General features: G+C 46.2%; 2 protein-coding genes across 2 annotated transcripts; one reads left to right on the top strand and one right to left on the bottom strand.

Moving 5' to 3' along the window:
* Nucleotides 1–2,926: 2,926 nt before the first annotated feature.
* On the bottom strand, nt 2,927–12,021 carry Mrps11 (mitochondrial ribosomal protein S11). Its single transcript, XM_075952619.1, has 6 exons — nt 11,872–12,021; nt 11,639–11,746; nt 6,701–6,799; nt 4,928–5,057; nt 3,831–3,896; nt 2,927–3,260 (listed from the first exon to the last, which is right to left on the bottom strand). The coding sequence occupies exons 1-6, from the start codon at nt 11,934–11,936 to the stop codon at nt 3,153–3,155; spliced, it is 576 nt and encodes a 191-aa protein (XP_075808734.1). The 5' UTR covers nt 11,937–12,021; the 3' UTR covers nt 2,927–3,152.
* A 209-nt stretch (nt 12,022–12,230) lies between these two features.
* Mrpl46 (mitochondrial ribosomal protein L46) lies at nt 12,231–21,476 on the top strand. Its single transcript, XM_075952661.1, has 4 exons — nt 12,231–12,490; nt 13,800–13,989; nt 14,794–14,967; nt 21,097–21,476. Exons 1-4 carry the CDS (start codon nt 12,263–12,265, stop codon nt 21,345–21,347), a joined length of 843 nt encoding a protein of 280 aa, XP_075808776.1. The 5' UTR covers nt 12,231–12,262; the 3' UTR covers nt 21,348–21,476.
* The last annotated feature ends 520 nt before the right edge of the window (nt 21,477–21,996 follow it).

Here is a 21,996-nt window from a genome sequence, read left to right as displayed (position 1 = left end):
AAGAAATTTAAAACTTAGTTCTTTAACCACACTAGCCACATTTAAGAGCCATGTGGGGCATGCGTTCGTGCTGACAGAGCAAATACAGAATGCTGCCATCTGGCAGAGTTCAGGGGATAGAACTGTTTACTGGATGGAGTGTTCCTACAAGCAATTATGAAGCCCAAGGCCCCGGGTAATATACAGCACCAGACACGGCCAGCCCTCCCTCCCTCTGAAGCAGCTCTGGCTATTTGTGCTGCTTTTGGAAGAGCTGGGGGAGAAGGCGCCCTCTTTTGTTTCCGTATAATCATATGAAATCTTAGAGAGAACAAGGAACAGTCCCTGTGTACTGAGTCCAAGGACATTTTGCTTCTGATTTGTCTACACTACTCCCAGCAGCGTGGCTGTTCCAGGCTTACAATGGGCACACCTGCCCCTGGGGGCTCAGATGACTGTCTGCCCTGGAAGCCTGGTCTTCTGCCATCTTGTGGAGATCTGCTTCTTACCTCTAGGCTCCGTGTCCTCTCTGTGCACTCCAAACCCATAGTCCACCATGTCAGAGAGAGAGTACTGGATCCTCAAGATCCCATGACAGCAGACATCTCTTACAGACTCAGCATCTGGCCTGGGTCTCGTTTCTCCTTCTTTGATGCCTCCCACCCTCTTCCTTTGGTCTCTCATGACCTTCCAGGCTGCTAGAGTTCAAACCACACAGCAGCTGGTTGACCTCTAGGCAGCATTCTGCACAGGATGTACTGGGCCCCTGTGTCCCGAGAGGCGATGCTCTCCCATCTCTTGTCGCTCTATTCCCACCCCCTCCCTGGCTCACCTACAGCATTTACAGACCAGGCCATCATCTTTCCGAGTTCTGGGCTTTTCCTTGGGCAGTCTCGTCCTCACTGTGGAAACAGGCATGCAGAAGGAGTTTTGGCTAAAAAGCATTGACTCTTCACTTGGGCTCCCAAGCCACCTTGGATCCCAGGAAGAATAAAACCCCACAGGACAGCTGCTGCACCTCCGAGGAGGAGTTATCCAAGAGGGCGAGGCTAGACCCTGGGAAAAAAAGCATCATCTTGCAGGGACCAGACAAGGATGTCTTCAAAATTGAGGAATGGATGGAAACTGGAATTGAGAAGACAATAGGTGGAACCGTTACTCGATGAGACTTGGGCTTGTTTCTTGCTCCAGTTCTTTCTCTACTTAAATCTAAAGTCATAGTTTCCCTTGGCTCACATCTCATAATTGCTTTATGACTTAATTCAACTCTATTTAGACACCACGTATGATAATTGAAATGAGAATGACCCTTATAAGCTCATGTTTGAATACTTGGTCCCCAGTTGGTAGAACTGTTTGGGAAGGACTGGGAGGTGTGTGATGGGGTCGGGCTTTGAGGCTTCCCACTGTCCTCTCTGCCTGCTGCTTTCAGATGAAGATGTGAGCATTCAGCTCTCCCTGCCTTTGTTCCCTCATCATGGACTCCCAAGTCTTTGAAACTGTAAGTTAATTGAATACTTTCATCTGTAAGTTGCCTTGGCCATGGTGTTTTGTCACAGCGACTGAAGATTAACTAAGCTGCCATGTAATTAAATGTATCTCCTGTAAAGGGGCTGTCTCTAAGACCTGACACCCAAATTCTCTCCTGGCCACTGCCTTCTACATATGCACTCTTTCTTCATTCCATCAGTGGGGCGTGTCTTTATCCTTAGTATGATAATCAGTTTTTTCAGCCCGTGTTTTCCTTTTGGTCCCTTGGTAAGCAAGCCTCCCTTTCCAGTCTGTTTTCCTAAGCTTTTTTAGCTGTTTCTGCTTGAGCCATAACCAGGTGCTCCAGGTCTCTTCTCCATTTGAATAAAGGCCAAATCATAGCAAACCACAAAAGAATGGTTTCCAAAGCCTCATTTTTAAAGTCTGTTTTATTTGAAATCATTACTTTTATTGTCATCAATAAAAAATTGCTGCAGTTCACTTTCTCTTACCCAGCATATATATATATGCATATATATGTGTGTGCACATATACAAATATGTATAGATACACACACACACATTAGGTGTGTGTCAGGTGTGATGATGCTGTAAACTGAGAACTCAGAAGGTTCAAGGCTAGCCTAAGCTATGTAGTACAATTCTCTAAGAGGCCAAAACACCAGGTGGTTGTGGTGTATGCCTTTAATTTAAGCACTTGGGAGGCAGAGGCAGGTGGATCTCAGTGAGTTCAAGGCTGGCCTGGTCTACAAGAGCTAGTTCCAGGACAGCTAGGGTTGTTACAAAGAGAAACCCTATCTCGAAAAACCAAAATAATAAACAAATAAAAATAAAGGCCCAAATCCTTCTAATGCAGTTTGGACAGTGTTTTGTTGAGATGCTGGTCCTTCTCCCACAGTGCTTTTAACATAAGCAGCCTCCAGCAGGCTTTAGTTACTGTCCTCACAAGTTCTGCTAAGGATTAAATGGAGTAGGGAGACAGCCCCTCAGAACCTGGGGGTTTGGAGCTGTGCCAATTTGTCTGCAAACATCTAGGTTCTATACCATCACAGTTCTCACTATCCGCACGTCTTTCTGCTAAATCCTGTTTTATACAACTCTGACCAGCCTGCTTTCGAGATAACTTCCTTGGTTTGGGGACTGCCAAAGTTGAGCGAGTATAAAGGACAGACACTCCCAGGAAACCTGAACTTCAGAGAACCCCCCTCACCCCCCTGGTAGGGCTAACTTCAAGCATGCCCACCACCTCTGAAATCTAACAGACTCCAGAGGACGGCAAAGAGCTCTCGCTCACCTGGGTAAATGCCAAGTTGTTGGCTATGACAGGATTTGGACACCTTGGTTAAGAGGCTATGGCAGTGTGAAAAGAAGGGGCACAGTGGATTGTAGCCCATTTTACACTATAGACTTCACGATCTTTCAGAAGTCTAACACCGGGAACAAAACCTGACAGCTACTACGTAGAATAGCCTTTTATTCTGAGAGCACAGCCGCAGCTGTGCTGACAGTTCCCACTCCCCCATGTCCGAGAGGTGAGCACTTCCTGCTCCAGTTGCAAGCTGAAGCAATGTTCTCCCACAGGCTTGAGCGCTGCTGGCCCCAGCAACTCCCTCAGTGGCCTTTCTGCAGGGTCCACCTGGAGTGGAGACTTTAGGTCGGGTTCAAGTACACGCTTCCTTCCCGTCACAGCCTTCGAGCCTTCCGGGGCCGACAACCGTTGTGTGGGACAGGGGTGTTGTCTGTGACTGAGACCACTTCCAGACCGCCCATGGTCAGTCCTTTGATGGCAGACTGGAAGGATCAGAAACAGGAAATTGGTATGGTCTCCAAAATGATGATGACCCAGCATCTTCAGATAGGGCTCGAGGAGGGAGGGAAGCTCATGGATACCTACAGTTCCAGTGCCCGCTGCCTCCATCCTGGACTTCACAATCTGAGCACAGGCTAGACCCCTGTGTTCCAGCAACATGAGCATTGTCCTCTCCCAGGACACACACACTCATGCCCCAAGGCCTCATTCTTGTAAAGTCGGAGAGATGTCACCTCCTAGCCCCATTGGTCTCAGGACCCCCCTGAAGGCCCCCAGCACCTTGGTCTACACTTCTCCACGCACCCACTAGTCTATGCTGTGTTTATGATGGTTCCCCAGAGATTCACTTTTCCATTCCCAGGGCTGGCACGGAGCAAACACTCAAGAAGCTGAGACAAATGACATGATCTAGGCTCGCTCTGAGGGGCTTAGATGATTGTAGGAGTAACCGAGAGGAACTAAGGGGAGCGTTCACTAAGGGGACATTTAAACTCCCCATACCTGGCTCTAAAGAACACTCACGCACACTGTGGAGAACCCTAGTTACTTACCCAGCGTCCTGGCCCCATGCCTTTCACCATAACTCTGATGTGGGTCACTCCCTTTCCTGTGGCTTTCTGGAGAGAAACAAGAGGTCAGTGTCCCAATCTCTGGCTACTGTCTCCAGAACACACGGGGTAATGGCAGCAGCAGAAGTCAACAGGGAGGCAGAAGACAGAAGGAAGCAAAGCACAGAGGGTGGCAGCGGAGGTGAGCACCCAAAGAAGCTGGCAAACCCAGGCCAAGAACCAAGGTGACGGGGCTGCACTGCCACCTAGTGGACACTTCTAGATATTGCCTCATTTCCCTCCAAATGCAGACCTGCCTGTCCACTTCTAAAGTGGGATTTAGCATCTTTAGAGTTAGGTATGTGTCCATATTATAAACACACTCATTATGGGTCCTGGAAAACACCCAGAACTCACTCAAACACTACCGCGCAGAGGTCCCACAAACACTGACTGTGTTTCTGAACTGAATGTCCTCTGTCTGGTCGGTAATTACAGCATTCTGAGTTTTGATCACTACCACACAGCCATCAATAGTTTTCTTATTCTAGCTGTAAAGGTCCAAGTGTCCCTCCAGGAAGTAGTCCTGTTTGTCAGTGTACACACACTCATGAGGTCTCCACTACAGCAGGAAACATGCAGCTCTGATCTCAGGCTAATCTGGCTTCACATCAGGGTGCTGAACTGGCTGCCTGGCTTTGACCAATCCCACACAATCTGATTCTCTTGGAAGAGTAGATAACAACAGGGTCTTCTGAAGACATGGTAATAATGAACTATCTGAAATGTAGTTATTAATTTGCTTTTAAATAGTCACTCTGGGACTTGTGTTGTAAGACATGCTCCCTGAATAAAATGCAGCCCCTCACGCCATCCCACTGGTCTTTAATGGAAGGAGCTTGGTTCCTAAGCCTTCTTCCTTTTCTCCACTGAAGCTGAGAAAGAAAGCTGGTAACTTTCCCACAACGGCTTCTTTAAGCAGCTCAGAGTCAGGACATCTAAGAGGGGTAGACAGAGCCCTCAGTGTTTCTAAATCAGGTCTGCTGAGAATTCTCCCCATCAGCCACAGGGAGAGCACAGCACTGTGGTCAGGTACTTACTGCGGCCGCTGCGATGCCGGCTGTCTGTGCTGCGATGCCGGTGCCCTTCTTGGCATTGCGAAAGCCTTCTGTGCCACAGGAGGCACGGGCCAGGGACACGTTAGTGGCAGACACTACCTGGATCTGTGTGCTTGGAAAAAGAGGTGTATAACTCTATTACTGCTCAGGGAAGGAAGGGAGCTTGCTACAGTCCTTAGGAGCCCGAATGAGAAAGAAAAGGTCACCAGCTCCCTCTCTCATGTTAAAGAAAGGCTGCCAAATCATACACTAGAGTGCCATCACCCAACGGCAGGAGAGTACCACCAGAAGGACACATGTGTGCCTCGAGCCTTTCCCAAGGCAGGGGCTATGTTGGTTTAATATTCTTGTCTAATGTTCTGTTAAAAAAAAAAAGGACAACATTGGACAGTTCCAGGTATCTTCCACTATGACAATGAAAACAGCAGTGAGGGATGGCTTGATGGTGACAGGTGGACCCACATGGAGGAAGGAGAAACTCATCTGTGCAAACTGTTTTCTGACCTCCACATTGTTATGCTCCACCCCCAACATATAAGCAAGAATATAATAAAGTATTTTTAAAAAGTCTATGAATAAATGCTGGAGACCTGTCGCCCAGCTCTGTTCCATTGTAGTGTTGCCTCTAAACCCTGCTCCCATCCCCCCATCAGCGGACTGTTATGAGGTGAATCTAAGACCTATCAGTTCAGTGTCTATCTCTAAAACACAAAGATGCATAAAAAAAATCCCACAAAACTATTTATCATGACAATTTATTACAGTGGATAATTTAAATGCTTATGACCACTATTCTGGGATCAAAAATTATTTTAAATAAGTGAAACTTTTTAATAATTTGGTCTTTAAGGGCAAATTATAATTAAGAATGACTTTAAGAAAATCCTAAGGTGTGCATCCTGTCTCCCCTTTGGTTATTGTCACCCCACTTTCTGCAGAGCTTTCTGGGCGCTCATGGGAAGGGGAAGTGAAGGGGATGCTATACAAGCACCTGCCTGTGGCCTTGTTATGGCTGTCATCCTCTCCAAGGGCCTCTTACATTTCCTACACTGGACAGAAACATTCTGATGCAGGGTGGACTGAAAAGGCCACAGACACAACAACACAAAGAAAGCAGAGAAGTTGTGTCTGCAGTAGTTCAAGAACAGAAGGGAGCCTCTATGGGCCCTGTAACCTTTGTGCTACACACTGGAGGCCAGGACTATAGTCTCTGGTGCTGTATTCCAACTGTGTGGCAGGCAGGCTGTGACAAAACACAGACCACACTTCCAAGTGGGACTTGGCCTGCAAAGTTGTCACCAACACCCTGTACTTTTGTGGCCGAGAGCCTGCTTGGTACCTGTGTGCACAGCAGACAAGGGCTTTAGTCTTGCTGCTTTTATTCACCATTACACTTAGTCCTGCAAGAGAAGGGGCCGTGCACGGGACATTAGGGAAGAAGGCTAAAGGGTTTGCACTTGTCTGGAAGTTGATATTCGGGTTGGTTTACTAATAAGTTATGTATTTGTAGATTGTTTCGCTCACAACAGGACCAGCTGCTTCTAATACAGCCCTTCTAACTCTTGCATAGGAATCCCAAGGAAGGCACAAAAACCTTAAAATTACAGTGTAACAAATCTATTTGATATTTTTATGAAACTTAAGTAATTTCCCCAAACAAGATGAGGCTAGCATCTGGCAACCCGACTTCTACTAGAAGAAGGGCTAAGGCAGAAGCAGCTCACAGGGGACTTGCTCATGCACCCCCTTTCTTACTTGTTGTGGGTTGCTTTAATGTGCGCGACTGGGACCTCCTCAAACCTCATCCCTGCCCACCGCAGAGGGCTTTCCTGTCCTGGAGCGGGAGGGTAAATGCTGCAATCAGAAGAAACATTTGTTTAATTTCCCAATTGTTCTTTAAATCAAAACAAACACATACATGCCTCAAAACAAAACAGGTTGTGTATAGCGATGCACACTTGTGATCTGAGCATGGGGTAGTGGTGGTGGGGGAAGCATACACACTGGGGGGTGGGCAGGATGGGAAAACTGAATCCAAGGCTAACCTGGGATACACACAGCTTAGGATAGGCTGTAAGACTCTGTCCCTTCCCATAAAGACCTCGTTTGAATGTAATTAGCCCCCTAATTTCACAGGGAGTGGCACTATTAGGAGGTGTCCTTGTTGGAGGAAGGGTGTCACTGTGGGGGTGGGTTTTGAGGTTTCCTATGTTCAAGACACAGCCCAGTGTCTCTCTCAGTCAACTTGTTGCCTGCAAGATGTAGGACTCTCAGCACCACACCTGCAGGCACGCCGCCATGTACCCTGTCATGATAATAGTGGACTGAGCCTCTGAAACTGTAAGCAAGCCCCCTCAGTTAAATGTTTTCCTTATAAGGGTTGCATGGTCAGGGTGTCTCTTCACAGCACTAAAAACCCAAAGAGAAACCAGAATGAAAACTAAGAGTCTCTGGTTCCAGAGGGGCTCTCTGTACCTCTTCCCACACCTTCTGGACACCAGTGTTTCAGGGTTGGGAACACTGGCCTTGATTCTGTGCTGGGCTCGGGGTCTTTTAGTCTTAGTCTGATTTGCTTGCTGGGTTTCCCTGGGGCCATAGTCTTCATCTTCAGGTAGAAAATTCAAGTCTAAACAGACACAGGACCAGCAAGGGAGGCCAGGCTTTGGACCGAGGAGAGTGGTCTTGGGTCTGAGCTTTGTTCTTTAAAGATTGAAACACACATGTAACTGTCATTCAGCATTTCAGATGGGAGTAAACCTGCTGTTTCACTATGCCTACACACCTAAATCAGGCGCAGATTTGTACCCGACACCCACGCTATGTTTCTACTATGCTGAAATCCGTTTTAGAAAATACGCTACCATTCAAGCACCCCCGGCTCCATCTGCTTCTCAAGGGTTATTTTCAAAAACTCAGCACAGCGCATTCTTTCCTGGGGGCCTGATTTTAGCGATGATGTGCAGCCTCTGTAGGCGGCTGGCCTATCAGTTTCTGTACTAAGAGGAAAAGTGTCCCAGTCCTGTGGATGACACTATTATTTCAATGATCATCGTTTTCCCACTGTTTTTTTTTTTGTTGTTGTTTCCTATGTTGACTTGGGAATGAGCAAATACAAGTCTAAGTCTCAGTAAAACTGATACAATCCCCTTTAGATAGCAAGATTTTGAAACCAGGAGCTCGGGCCATTTATTCTAGATGGCCATGATCAGGCCTCTAAAACTTCCCAGGTTCAGTTGGGCATGGTAGTGCCTGCCTGCCCATAATCCCAGCCAGGAGGGTCACCTTGAGTTTAAGACCAGCTCTGATGACAGTGCTCCTGGTCATTCCAGGATACAGAACAAGAGTCAGCCTCAAAACAGGCTCACTATGTTAGACCAGGCTGTCCTCAACTGCAGGGATCCACCTGCTTCTGCCAGCACTGTATGGGATCAAAGGTGTGCACTACCTGGCCTGGCTTAATTACATAATCTTTAAAAATGCAAATACAAGCAACTAAAGAATGCCCCCAGGTGGGAGAAACAGAGCGTCCAGATGGGTAATCCAATGCCAAGTGGTCTCTGAAGTTAGATGCATACAAGTAATATTACATGAACTGATCAGGTTATATTTATGTAGTTAGGAAAACACCTCCCCAACAATTAAAAAAAAAAAGAGGCCTTAAATTTGAGAGAGAAAATGGGGGTATAAGGGAGGGATCAAGAGGAGGAAATGGGAGAGATGATATAATTATATTTTAATTTCAAAAAGTTATTTAAAAATGGAAACAAACTGCAAAAACCATAGCCAGGGCTTGGTGTTCTATGGCACTACTTCTATATAACTGCAGATGGGGTCAGCAAGATCTCCAAAAGCCTGCACTTTAATTTCTAAACATTGTCTCCTTCAACCATCATCTGTCTTCTGTCCGACCTTGACCCTTGGGGTCACAGCCAGCAGTTATCATTGCCAGCCGAGCATCGCAGCCTTGGCTTCAAGCATCCCCTACCACTCTTGATGAGCCCATCAGATGTCTGTCACTCCACATACCTCAGGAACCTCAGCTGGACTAAAGTCTAGTCTCAATTCCCCTCTTACGTCATTACTTTCTCCTGGCAAACTCCCAGCCCTTATTAAATCTGAGTCTGTGCAAACACTGCATGGCCGACTGGGCTCTATAGCGGGGCTTTCAACTGACAGCTGGGACAAGACACTGCTGGAGGAGGCTGTCCTGTGACAGCAAGGAGCGTGGTAGCATCCCTGGCTCTAGTCCACTAGATTCTATCTTCTAATTTAGGACCACTAGAGCTTTTAGACACTGCTAAAAGTCCCTACCAAGAACCGCTGCTTCATTTTAATGACATTCCAGCATCAAGTAGGCTTTCGAGATGCCTGACAACCATTCTCAGTTCAATTATCCTTCCATTCTCCAGGAGGCCTCCTCTACACTTCCTTTTGTCTCCTTAACCATCCAGCTCCTTCTGTTTCCTCAGGGCCAGCTGATGACCTCTACAGAGAAATAGAATCAATTAGACTTTCTTCCAGCTTCCACCACCAAACATCTGTGCCCAGGGCCGTCGAGGACTCTCCTGCCACAATGTTCCGGTTGCCTATTAGCCCCACAAGGACTCTGTTCCTGCAATGTTCCCACTTCAGCATCAGGCTTTCCCAGAAGCAAAACATACTGTCACGTCATAAACATAAAATCAAAACAAGAAGAACAAAAAGTACCCCCCACCCCCCAGGTTCCCAAGAACTTCTCTATTCTCCTTTATAACAAAACCTCCTTAAGGAATGACAATACTTGTTTATTCTCCTCGAAACCAACCCACTCCAATTAGAAGTTATTTCCCATTCTCCATCAGGAAGGCAGGCTGTAGTCAAGGTCACTGACCCACTCTGTACCACTCAATCCAATGAGTAATCATGCTATCTGCCTGCAAACCCAGCTTTTCTGCAATTCTGAACATAGCTCCATTCCCTACTTTGTACCATGCTAAAAAGAAAATCTTGTCTGGTTTTCTTTCTACCTGTCCTGGGGAGGTTCTCTCTTTCACTGGTTCTTCCTTCCCCCAAATCTCTGTCTGTATTACATCTCTACTCTGAAGCTAGGTGTCTCAGGTTTTCACTTTTATTATATGCGGTTGTACAAGGCCATTTTAAAGCAAGTATAAGGCATCTCAAGCTTAGCCACACAGAGCTAAACTCCATCAGTCTCTGCCGTCTTAATATATAACAATTTGCTATTTTCCGTTGTTTAGTGCTCAAATTTGAGCCTTCGCACCTCTCTTTTTCTCAACCTTTATATTAATAGCTTCTTAGCTGGGTGTTGATGAAAGCCTGTAATCCCAAGCACTCAGGAGACATTCCAGACCAGCCTAGGTCACACAGCAAGACCTTTTCTCAAAACAAAACACCCAAACCAACAAAATGGCTAAAATCCCACCCTGGTCCAGACACCTTCATTTTGACCTAGACTGTTTTTATTGCCTTATAATTGCTCTCAAGTCTTCTCTCCGCTTCCATCCTTGCTCCCTGTAGCTTAACATCAATACAGTGGGCAAAGACTCTCTAAAGAGTAAGCAAGGTTGCTGGGGCTGGGCTACACTCTTAGAATCTAAGCACTCATGAGGCCAAGGTAACAGGATTATAAATCTGAGCCTAACCTGGGCTGCACAGTAGGGCCATCTTAAAAAACAAATAAATTAAATGTCATCAACTCTCCCCAAAGCTGGACAGATGTGGCCCTGCTTGGTTGCCAGCTTGCTGGACAGGGCCTTTACTGTTGGAACTGGGATGTAAGGCTCACAACCCCCAAAGTACCTAAGATTGCCTAACTGACTGCAACAGATTGGATTAAATTCCATCAGCAGTCGCTCACTGCCTGCAGAGGGTAAAGCGTAAAAGCGCCAGGGCGACAGGGAAGCCAGATGCCATGTGTCTCCTCCCAGAGGTATCACCCACCATGTTCTCCACAGCTTGACTTTCCAGACCGCTGCCTCTGCCTGGAATGACGCCTCTGGTCTTGTCCAGCTCAATTTCTCTTCCGATCACCTCTGCACTCCAGGGTACCTTAAGTCTTGCCTGACTTCCTCAGGAATGCCTTACTCTAAAGGTCCAACCTGTTCTTACCTCTATTATTCTGATCAGATTATGGTTAAAACAGATGTGCCTATATCTTTCTGGGAAGTCTGTGAACCACTTGGGGGGTGGAATAAACCTTCTGTATTCCAGTACTTACGGTACTTAAAAGGTATTAGATTTTTCAGTAACTGTTAAATAGATGTGAAGTGAACGTATATGAAGAAGTTACATTTGCGGAAGGCAGGATGTCACTTCCCAGGGCTAGGCGCAAAACTATTGCTGAGCCTTTGACCAACTCTAATGCAGTTGGTGTAGTTCCTCAAGTCATTTTGTGCTGGTGGAAGAGAAAGTTGCTAGTCGGACCTAAAGCCTACCTCACAAGGGAAGAAAACTGGTACTATATATGTACGACGCTCAGTCAACTGTTGCTAATTCAACAGCTACTTTATGCACCTCTATCTTCACCAACCCTTTTAAGCGTTATCTTCATTTTGAGAAGGATCAAACGCTGCTTTGCATAAACTCCCACAGATGGCAAATGACAGGAATTCACTTTTTCTATGACTCTGGAGGGTGGCGGGCAGAAGTCACAGGATGCAAGTGTCCAGAAGCCTGGACCCACTTAACCCTCACCTGAAGCGGCTTGGAACCGCTTCCTTTTCAGTTTTCTGCTTAGCAGCCGCGTCTTCTAACCTCGGGGCTCCGGTGTGGATAGTCTGAGCTGGGGCAACCACCACAAGCCTGCAAAGAAGAGCTCGGTGAGGGACTGGCTTAACGGTCCTCTGGGAGGTTCAAGTGGCACATCGGCCTGGGAGGCAGGCGGGAAGGTTCGAGAGTGGCCGTGGGCTCGAAAGGGCAGCCTTTACCTGGTCATCCCATGTCCAGCCCAAGACCGCAGGAGCCACGATCCTGCATTTCTTACAGCCTGCATGATTGAAATTGACCCTCGTCAGCTCCCGTCCGCGGCGCCGGCCGAGATGGAGTCAGCACCATGAGCATCTGCGGGGGAGCACACAGAAGGGAAATCATCCGATTTCTCTGAAATTCCCCCTTGAGTATTTTTTGTTCAAGTTTAAATGCTCTATAAAATCATTTATATGGGACTCTCTCCCTTTTTAATGGTTTAATCAAGAATTTCACCTCCCTCTCCCAACTGCAATGGTTCTGCCCCTTCGCCGGTCCGCGTTGCCTCATGGGAACGTGGGGTTGGCTGGGAGCCGCGCTGGCAGCCGCGGTGCCTTGTGGGAAGGCGGAAACATGGCGGCGCCCATAGGGCGTACTCTGTTAGGGGTGGCTAGAGGCTGGCGACGTCTCGACAGTCTCTGGGCAAGTAGCCCGCGTTCTCGCCTCCTGTCTCTTGAGGCTGCGCCCTCAGGCAGCCGGTCTCCATGGCGCCTGTTGGGTGCCTTGTGTCTGCAGCGGCCACCGCTGATCACCAAGCCGCTCACCCCATTGCAGCAAGAGATGGCGGATCTACTACAAAAGGTAAGGCGGGCTTCGGGGTGCTTTGCGGGGAAGCAGCAGTTCCAAGCAGGCCTCGATTCCATGGTGACTCTGGTACTTTGTGTGACCTTGAGCAAATCATTTCACCTCTTGATCTTTAGTGACATCTCCGAGATGGAAGTTAACCTTAGTGAGTTAGGTTAGTTTAGAGCAGGTGTGCAACAGAGTTTAATTGAATTGGCTTATTTTCTCCTGGGCACTCTGTGTGGATGGTTTACTTCTTGTACATTCAACACAGCAGGGAGCCGGTGGTGAACAGTAATTGCTTCCTGTAAATTAGGCGCTGACAGATGACAGCATGGTCTTTTCGAAGTGGTGAGTGTTAGGAAGAAAGCCTTGGAGACAGTGGGCACTCCGTAAGATGCACGTGCTAAAGTTTGCTTTGTTTTTTTATCTCAGGGAGCAATTTCTGTGAAGGGCAAGTGAGGAAACATGGGCAAACCCTCAAGTGTGGTTGCTGTCAGGGTGTTGAGTCTCTGTAGATAGTAATGAAAGATCTTAGCTGTCCCCACACTTCTAGGGGCTTTTGTCTTGGGAATACGAATATAAGCTCTTTTCAGTGCTTTTTGCTCATTGATTTACTCTCTTGACCAGTTAGGGGTGGTTAAGTACCCCACAGGTATTCATAGCTCATACTGTGTGTCACTGTTCGAAGTGATCCATGCGCAGTTATGGATAAGATAGGCACATAGCTATAGGTTTCTAGAGAGTTTCCTGTACTAGAGTTAGGGGTGCAGCCAGTAACCAGTCATATGACTAATTACAGACTTTGGTAAGCGCTATGTAAAAAAAAAAAAAGGACACAGAGTACTGGAAGAGTTTTACACAGAACCTATACATAGGTTTGATCTTAGTGAGAAGTGTCCAGGATGGCTTGATGAGAAAGTGGTACTTAAGTTGAGAAGGGAAGGATGAGTAGACATCTGGGAGGAATAGTGTGAGGGGGGATATTCGAGGAAGAAGGGATGTTGTAATGTTGTAGTGTCTTCGAGGCAGGAAAGTGCCTGAAGAGATGCTGACCAGAGACCCATAGACCTAGAGTGTGGGGTGGGGTTCACAGTGCCTCGCCACCCCTCTGTTCTTCCTGGCAATCTTGGTCTCTATCACATTCTGACATTTTGGCAAATTTCCCTCAAGCTGATAGTCCAGTGGGCCTTTTTTCTTCTTTGCATCTGTATAGTGTTTTGATTATATTTCTGAGTGTATTAAGTGATGTGCTTCCAAGCCTGCCAAGGATGCGGTAGTTTTGTTTTGTTTTTTTTTCTTCTCCTTTTCCTTTTCAACTCTCCAGGTGGAGACAGAAAGAAGCCTGTATTCAGACCATGAGCTTCGTGCTCTGGATGAAGCTAAGCGACTGGCAAAGAAGAAAGCTGACCTTTATGACGATGACCAAGGCGAGCAGGGCGTTACACTTGCACAAGACTTAGAAGATGCGTGGGAGCAGGCATTCCTACAATTCAAACCTGGAGCTCGAGTGACAGGTTTGTGACCTAGGCCACCCTCAAGGAATGGAAAGTGAGGTATTCTGATTTCCAGGTGAAGGTCAGTCACCTCATTACTGCTTTACATTTTAATAGCAAGTAGCATCAAGAAACAAAACAGTTTCCAGGAAAATAACATTTTTCCCCCTATTCCTTATAATCCCCCTAACCCAACATTTAAAAGACTTAAGCTATTTTTAGGGGGAGTAAAGTGTCTTTCTCTTTCTGTTAAAGCTTGCAATTATTGTTTGAATTTTACCTCTGCTCTGGATCAGAGACTGGGAGGAATTAAGTCTTCTCTCTCTAATGCCTGTTTTATAGGAAGTCACTTTGAGCCTCTTGTCCTTGTTTCTAGGACAAGGACTAAAGAACAGAGGCAGTGGGGTAGCAAGATCCCAGTCATGCTGTTAAATCCAATGGGCAGGTTTGCTTGTTTATTTGTTTTGTTTCTTGAACTGTGTGTATGTGTTGCTGAGGACTGAACCCAGAGCCTCATGCTTGCAGGGGACGTGCGCTGCCTCTGAGCTGTATTCCAGTGCTTATGTTTGAATTGTTACAGGCATTGCTTCTTTTCCAAAGGCTTCAAGTGCACTGTGCTCACGAGAGAAGTTCAGCTCTGGTTCCAATGCTTACCTTTTGGTTTAAGTTAGGGTTATACTTTGGCTATGAGTTCTTAGAGGACAGGGCTTGAGGAAGTCGAAGGAAGGCTCTAAAACTCAAAATACTTGGTTTTGGAAGATCAGACTTTTTTTTATTTTTTGTTTTTCTCTCTCTTCTGATCTCTTCTGATTGTCCCTTTTGTAGAAGCTGATAAAAAAAATGACCGGACCTCGTTGCATCGGAAGCTTGACAGGAACCTTGTCCTCTTAGTCAGAGAGAAGCTTGGTGATCAGGATTTTTGGATGCTCCCTCAAGTACAGTGGCAACCTGGGGAGACCCTTCGAGAGACAGCTGAACGAATCCTGGACAAACTATCAGGTAACTTCTTTAACGTCCAAAGACTCCAGGTTCATTTCAGGTTGACTGTGATTGGACATAAGGCTAGAGAGGGAGATGTTTAATGGACACAGAGGAGTAAAATTCTCAACACTTCAGAAGCAGAGGCGGGGAATCCCCTTGAGTTCAAGGACAGCCAGAGATATATAGTGAGACCCTTTCTCACCCTCCCCCCCCCGCAAAAAACAAACAAACAAACAAAAAAACCCAAAAAGCAAACAAACAAAATTCTGGCAAGGATTTTCCTTAGAACCAGTGAGTGCCCCGTGTTAGTGTACTGAGATTTTAGTGCATTGAACACCTTCTTAATTCTCCCCTCCCCTCCTCTTCCTTTCCCTTCCTTCTTCAGTCCCTGTCTTTTTCCTTCTACTCCTCTTTGTCCTCCTTTCCCTTCTTTCCTTTCTTTCTTTTTTTATTGGTAGCCCAGGGTGGATTTGAATTTCCTTTGATGTACTTGAGGATAACCTTGAACTTTTGATCCTCTTGCCCTCACCTCCTGCATGTTGGGATTGTATGCTTGAGCCACAACACCCAGTCCTTAGTGGGCAAGTTCATTCCTGTGCTGGGAGACGGATTTCTAGTTCATTGCCTTAACCACTTAGCAATGATTACATTACTCAGAATTATTTCTTTTTCTTCTTTTTATTTATTCTTTGTGTCTTTCATATCATACATCTCCATCTCATTCATTTCCCCATCACTTTGGGTTCACTCTCTGTCCTTGCAAATTTAAATTTAAGGGAAAAAAGAAAAACAGAGAGAAGGAAAACCAATTATTCTCATAATATCATCATGGAAGCTGCAGTGTGACACAGTGAGTCACACAGTGAACCCTTTTATTCCTTTATCTTTACTTGTAAGTGTTCATTGCAAAGAGCCATTGGTCTGGTTCAAGGCCTCTGGTTTCTGCTACACTACTGATGCTGGTCCCTCACTGGAACTCCTCCTGGTTATCCTGCTGTTGCCCTGTGATGTGGAGATCCTACAGCTTTGGGTCTGCGGGACTGACCCCTTCACATGTCCAGCAGATCACAGATGGCATGGATGTTGGAGTGGACCAACACATAATCCTGGTTCTGGGTAGTTGCAGGTTGGTCAGCTTGTCAACTCTCCCTTGTCCTCACCACCAGGAGTTCTTCTGCATTGATATGCAAGGGGTGGGGCAAATTCTCCAGCTTTCCTGTCTTCAGGGTCCGATCGCTCACACCTACACCTTCAGGACTATTAGCAGAGGCCCCTTGTTCATTCCTGGCTACCCAGACTAGGAAATAATCACACAGAAACTGTATTATTTAAACCATTGCTAGGCCAATCACTTAAGCGTATTGCTAGCTAGCTCTTATCTCTTTGGTTAACCCATTTCTATTATTTTGTATTTTGCCACGAAGCTCATGGTTTACTGGCAAGATTCTGGAGTGTCTCCCTGCCTGCCGCTACATGGCTTCTCCCTGACTCTGCCTACTTTCTCTCTATGTATCTCTTCCAGCCTGGCTATATTCTATTAAACCATTGGCCAAAAGCAGCTTCTTTATTCCTTAACCAATAAAAGCAACATATATACAGAAGGACCTCCCACACTCTAGGGCCATCTCTATTGTGTGTCCAGGTGTGGCATAGGGGCCGCTCTCCCTAGTGCTGCAGCTGATGAGGGGCAGGGACAGTTCTCCTGTTCTTAGGACCTCAGGGCCAGCTCTGCCACCTGTCTCAGGCATTGCTGGGCGGTGTGTATCTCTCGCCTGCCCATGCTGCCATATGACAGGTTAAGTAACGGGGACAGCTCTTTTATGCTCAGAATATCGGGGCTGGCTTACCCACGCCTCTGCCAATGGGGCTGGCTCTGTTATGTTGCCCACTTGAGGTGCAGGGCCTGCTCTCCTGCGTGTTGGCAGTTGGTAGTGGGCAGGGGTGGGTCTTCTGTCTGTCTTACAGCTCCCTCACCTGGGTATCGATGGGGGACATCTCTCCCCCACCCATGCTGTCACATGACAGGTGAGCAATGGGGACAGTTCTTCCGTGCTCACAACTTCAGGACTGGCTCACCCGCACCTCTGCCAACGTGATTGGCTCTATTGCGCTGCCCCGGTCAGTTAATCAGAATTCTTGCTCAGGAAATAAAAGTTTTGTTTTTCAGTACTAGAGATTGAGTCTATGGGACTGTGGTACCAAGAAGCAGTGTTGGGAATATAGGTCAGTGATATAGTGCTTCTGGGTACCATGGTTTATCCACTGATTCAACTAGAAACCTCAGCATTACCCTTGACCTCATTCTGATGATTGTTTCTTTGGGGTTTACCTGGTCTCACTAGACTACTGCACTGTTAGTGTTTGGGGCCATCTAATTCTTGGGAGAGGCTCTTCTGTGTATTGTAAGGGGTTTAGCATCTTTGGCCTCTACTCAATGTTGCCGGTAGCAATATTTCATTCCCACTCCCAACCCTACCCCCCCAGTGTAACAACTAAAAAAGTGTTCCTGCGTATTGCCCAGAGAACAAAATTAGCATGGGTGAGAAACACTGTGCTGGGAATGCCAAAAAAAGTTCCTCCTTGCTTTTGTTTTACATTCTCAATGCTACTGACATGTGTTTTCTGAATAAAATCTCTTGTCACTTCTTTGCAAAGAATTCTTAAGTGTTCTTCATAAATATGCCTGTACCCACACAGAGCCTTATTCCGGTCCCAATCTCAGCAGCTTAGTGAGTTAATCTATATTCCAAGTTCTAAGGCAGCAGAACCTTGTGTTTCTTGAATCAGTGGCTAGTCACACATTTCTGCTGTGCACACACCCTCCCTTTAGGAGAGTGTTGTCTCCAGGTCAAGAGCTCCTCTAGTTCTTGCTCATTCAAGCAGTTTACACAGCAGACAGTTTCTGTGCCTGCTGTTTTGCAGGCCTGTCTGGTGACGGACTGGGCGCTCTGCCTGCTCCGTGGCTGCTTGTGCTGTAGCGGAGACTGTTCTTTCACTCATGCTACTGCACCAGAGTGGTTCATTCACACATTTCATTCTAGCGAGAATTCTGAATTCCCCGAAGGTCAGGACAGACTCTGTTCCTCTTCACGAGTTTTCCACAGTATTTGGCACAGAGTGGACACTGGCTGGTGTTGGGTAAGTGGATTTGGTAGTAGTGTAGGCACCTAGCCACTTGATTGGCTCTGCCACCAGGATAAGTGCTCCTGGAAAATGTCAAAAGTTTGCATGCCCCTTGGTCCTTTCTCACTGGGGCTGCTTTAGCCAGCAAAAGAGGCAACAGGGTACAGTGGAATGTGGGGGCTTTGTTTCCCTCAGCCTCTCAGCCATCATAAAGGGATTGGCAGTTGTACACACTCTCAGGTTCCCTTTCACAAGTGTGCATGGCCAATGCTTGCTCAGCTCTGCCTTCTCTGTGCCTTGTGGAAAGGGTTCTGCCTTGGCACTGTGCTTTCTTTGAACATTCCTATTCAGTAAATGCTAAAGAAAGTAAAAGTAGGATATCAATAGGTATGTTTATATTTAGTATATAAAACTTATATTAATAGCAAATTTATTGCAAAGTTCATAAAGTAGCAAATTTAAAATAGAACAGCAAAGAAAGTTTACACAATACATATGTAAGAAAAGTGAAAATACATTCCTTCTCCACTGACTCCACACTTTTGCAAGATGAAATTTCTAGAGTGGAATCACTGGGTAAAGGTGTGCACGTGGGAGGATTTGGGAAGTATGCCTGCTCGACTCCATTGTGCAGTGATGACCTCTTCAGGAACTGTTTGTAGTGCCTGCTTACCTGGACCTCCCCAGCACATGAAATAGCCCTGTTTTAGTTTGTAGCTGTGCAGTCAGTAGAAATAATCTCTCTTGAATTAGTATTTACCTCTTTGCTATTGAGACTGACCATCTTTTCATATGCTCAGAGGACTGGCTAGTTTTGTGTGTCAACTTGACACAAGCTGGAGTCATCAGAGAGGAAGGAGCCTCGGTTGAGGAAAGGCCTACTTGAGATCCAGCTGTAAGGCATTTTCTCAGCTAGTGATCAATGTGGGAAGGCCCAGCCCCTTGTGGGTGGTGCCATCTCTGGGCTGGTGGTCCTGGGTTCTGTAAGAAATCAGCAAGCCTGGGAAGCAAGCCTCTGCATCAGCTCCTGCCTCCAGGTTCCTGCCCTGTTTGAGTTCCTGTCCTTACTTCCTCCAATGAAGGACTATGATCTGGAAGTCTGAGCCAAATAAACCTTTTCCTTCCCAGCTTGCTTTTTGTTTGTGGCGTTTCATTGAAGCTATAGAATCCCTAGCTAAGATACTCAGTGTATTTCGTAAGTCTGTGAACTGTCTTGTTTGTAGTGAAATGTTTTTATTTTTTGACTTGATAATATTTTAATCTGTGTTTTCCAGATTATAGAAAAATAATATGCCTTTTTCAATTAAGTTTGGAGAGTTGAGGAAAGTATAAAGAAATATACCAATATCATCCCATCTCTCCCAGACGTTTAGTATAGCATTTAAATGCACATTGTATGTAAATCTATCTGGTGCTATCAATGTTTTGCTAAGCTGGAGAACACTAATTCATGCATTCGTTTAATGGTTCTCAGTATCTAGTAAGTGCGGTACGAGAAGTATGTTTTCCTTCTCAGTGGTAATGCTTACTGACGATTTTTTCCTTGCATTCTTTTAGAAATGTTTCTGTACATATTCAAGAACATGATTATTTTTAATTAAAAAATTAAATTGCTTTTGTGTGTGTGTGTGTGTGTGTGTGTGTGTGGTCATGCACATGCTATACTCAGGTCATCCACTTGGTGGCGAATACCTGTCCCCACTGAGTCATCTCCCGAGTCCTTTATTCCATTTCTTTTGAGATAGGATCTCACTGTGTAGCCCAGATTGGCCTTGAACTCAATAAGTAGTCTACTTTGGCCTTGAATTTGCAGTCCTGTTGGCCAAGTCTCCACACTGTGGATGACAGGCATGTGCCACAATGCCTGGCTCCCAAGTGCTTCTTGGTACCTGAAGTTATTATTCCTTTGTTGGATGTGCTGAAAATGTTTTTTTGAGTCTGTCTTTCTGTTGTTCTTTGAGACAGGATGGAATGTAGTCCAGGTTGTTCTCAAACCCACTGCATGGCTGAAGATGAGCCCAAACTGCTGGTTCTCTTGCCTCAACCTCCCAGGAATTGGTTGCTTTGGGAACCTTAGTGTCACTAATACACACCACTCAAGTTTAAAATTTTGTCCTTGCAGTTTTCTGTGTGCTCTATTTTTTCTCTGAAAGATGTGAATTTTATGTGGGCAAATATAATGTTTTTTAAAAAATAATAATCTTGTTTTTGAAGGTTGGGGCCCCTCTTGAGATGTAAAATACCAACATTGCTTTTTTAGTGAAAAATTTGAAAATATATTGTAATTCAAAAAGTACAAATTGTTCATGAAATCATCATTCAAAGTGAACAAATCTTTTATAAAGATTCAATTAAGTCTTGGGGCCACAGTGTCAGTGTGAATTCTGAGGTTGGTCTCCAACTCTGTTTTTCTGTTTAGCTAACTGTTCTTCAGGTTCCATTTGGTAATTCTCCGTTTTGCCATCTTTGAAGTGCTAGATTTGGGTTATTAGCTCCTTCTTGGTTGTAGACCGCAGAAGCTAGATCTGCCCTGGATGTGGTGATGCCTTCGATCCCAGTACTTGAAACGCTGAGGCAGCGTGATCACCACTCTGTGGCCTGGGCTACGTAGAGGGGCTAAACTAGCTAAGGATCTTGAAGGAAAACAAGACTTTACTTCTGGAAGCTCCCTCATTCCCACTCCCCTAAAGGTCAAACTGGAGACCTTCTAGAGGTGACGAGCTTGGCTCTACAGCTACCAACTTTCTCGGTCCTGTTTCAGCAGCTGGTGGCAGGGTTAAAGGCGGAAGCCAGCTGCTATGACTCCTAGATGATGTTAACTGCACCGTGGACTTCAGGCCCACAGAGGCAGCCTGGCACCCGGACTAGACAGCATTTGGTTCGAGGGGAGGAGCCTCCTTTCAGGACTGCCATACTCATGGCGATCATCTTTAGCTCTCTTAGAAGTGACTTTTCTGAGTCTCCTGTGATTTGGGTGAAGAAGCAGATGGCTGTACCCTAATCTTCCAATTCTTTTCTCTTCAGAAAACAATATGGAAGCCAAGTTCCTAGGAAATGCACCTTGTGGCCACTACAAGTACAAACTCCCCAAGGCAATGCGGACAGAGAGTGACATTGGGGTCAAAGTCTTCTTCTTCAAAGCTCTTCTGCTCACAGGAGACTTCTCACAGACTGGGAAGAAGGCCCGTCATGTGTGGGTCAGTAAGGAAGAGCTGGGTGACTATCTGCAGCCCAAGTACCTGGCTCAGGTCAGGAGATTCCTTCTGGACGTTTGATGGACGCAGCTGCCTGTTGATCTGCACATAAGTCAAGTACTGGGACCTCAGGAGCAATGCTCATGCCCATTGACGGGGACCGTCAAGCACCAAACTAAGTTCTGAGAATTAAATGTGTTTGTCATTGTGTTGGATTTTGGTTTGTCCTTGGGGGACAATTGGCTTTGCTATATATCAAGTAAAAGCATTATGTTACAGCGATGGGCCTGGAAGAAAGAACAGAGGAAATGAATTGGCCTAAATTCCCGACTTCTGAGAACGTTTCTGGGCTCATGAATAGCCCAGTTCTATAGCTTCACAGCTGTTTTCCACTTTCCTTTTCCCATTCCACTTGATAGGAAGGACACACCTTCTTTCTCTCCCTCCGTTTTGGAGGTTTTATATTTAGACAGAGATTAATCACTTCTTAACCATTTAGTCATTTGAAAGAAAGTTCCCTTCTCTCCAGCCTACCAGTAGAAGATTCATGGCCAGGCCATGATGTGCATCAGAGTCGTGGTAGCTGGCCGTGCCCAGGGAGCATGCTCTCTTGCCTCGGGTTGGGGCTTTGGCTAATGAGTGTGGTGTTTGGGTCATCACTCACCCCCAGGAGCCGGCATACAGAGCACAGAGTTCAGGCGACTCAGAGGCGGTGTCTGCTCAGAGTGGT

This window comes from Microtus pennsylvanicus, chromosome 18 (assembly GCF_037038515.1).
Source record: "Microtus pennsylvanicus isolate mMicPen1 chromosome 18, mMicPen1.hap1, whole genome shotgun sequence".
In the NCBI taxonomy this organism is placed as follows: domain Eukaryota; kingdom Metazoa; phylum Chordata; class Mammalia; order Rodentia; family Cricetidae; genus Microtus; species Microtus pennsylvanicus.
This window is presented reverse-complemented; position numbering and strand designations above follow the sequence as displayed.

Bases quoted from the DNA above. Each gene is read 5' to 3' on its own strand.
- Mrps11 (XM_075952619.1), bottom strand. From the start codon at position 11,936: ATGCAGGCTGTAAGAAATGCAGGATCGTGGCTCCTGCGGTCTTGGGCT. The intron at 11,747-11,871 runs GTAAAGGCTGCC...TCTTCTTTGCAG, and splicing joins GCTGGACATGGGATGACCAG to GCTTGTGGTGGTTGCCCCAG. The intron at 6,800-11,638 runs GTGAGGGTTAAG...TTCTGATTGCAG, and splicing joins GCGGTTCCAAGCCGCTTCAG to CATTTACCCTCCCGCTCCAG.
- Mrpl46 (XM_075952661.1), top strand. From the start codon at position 12,263: ATGGCGGCGCCCATAGGGCGTACTCTGTTAGGGGTGGCTAGAGGCTGG. The intron at 12,491-13,799 runs GTAAGGCGGGCT...TCAACTCTCCAG, and splicing joins TGGCGGATCTACTACAAAAG to GTGGAGACAGAAAGAAGCCT. The intron at 14,968-21,096 runs GTAACTTCTTTA...TTTTCTCTTCAG, and splicing joins AATCCTGGACAAACTATCAG to AAAACAATATGGAAGCCAAG.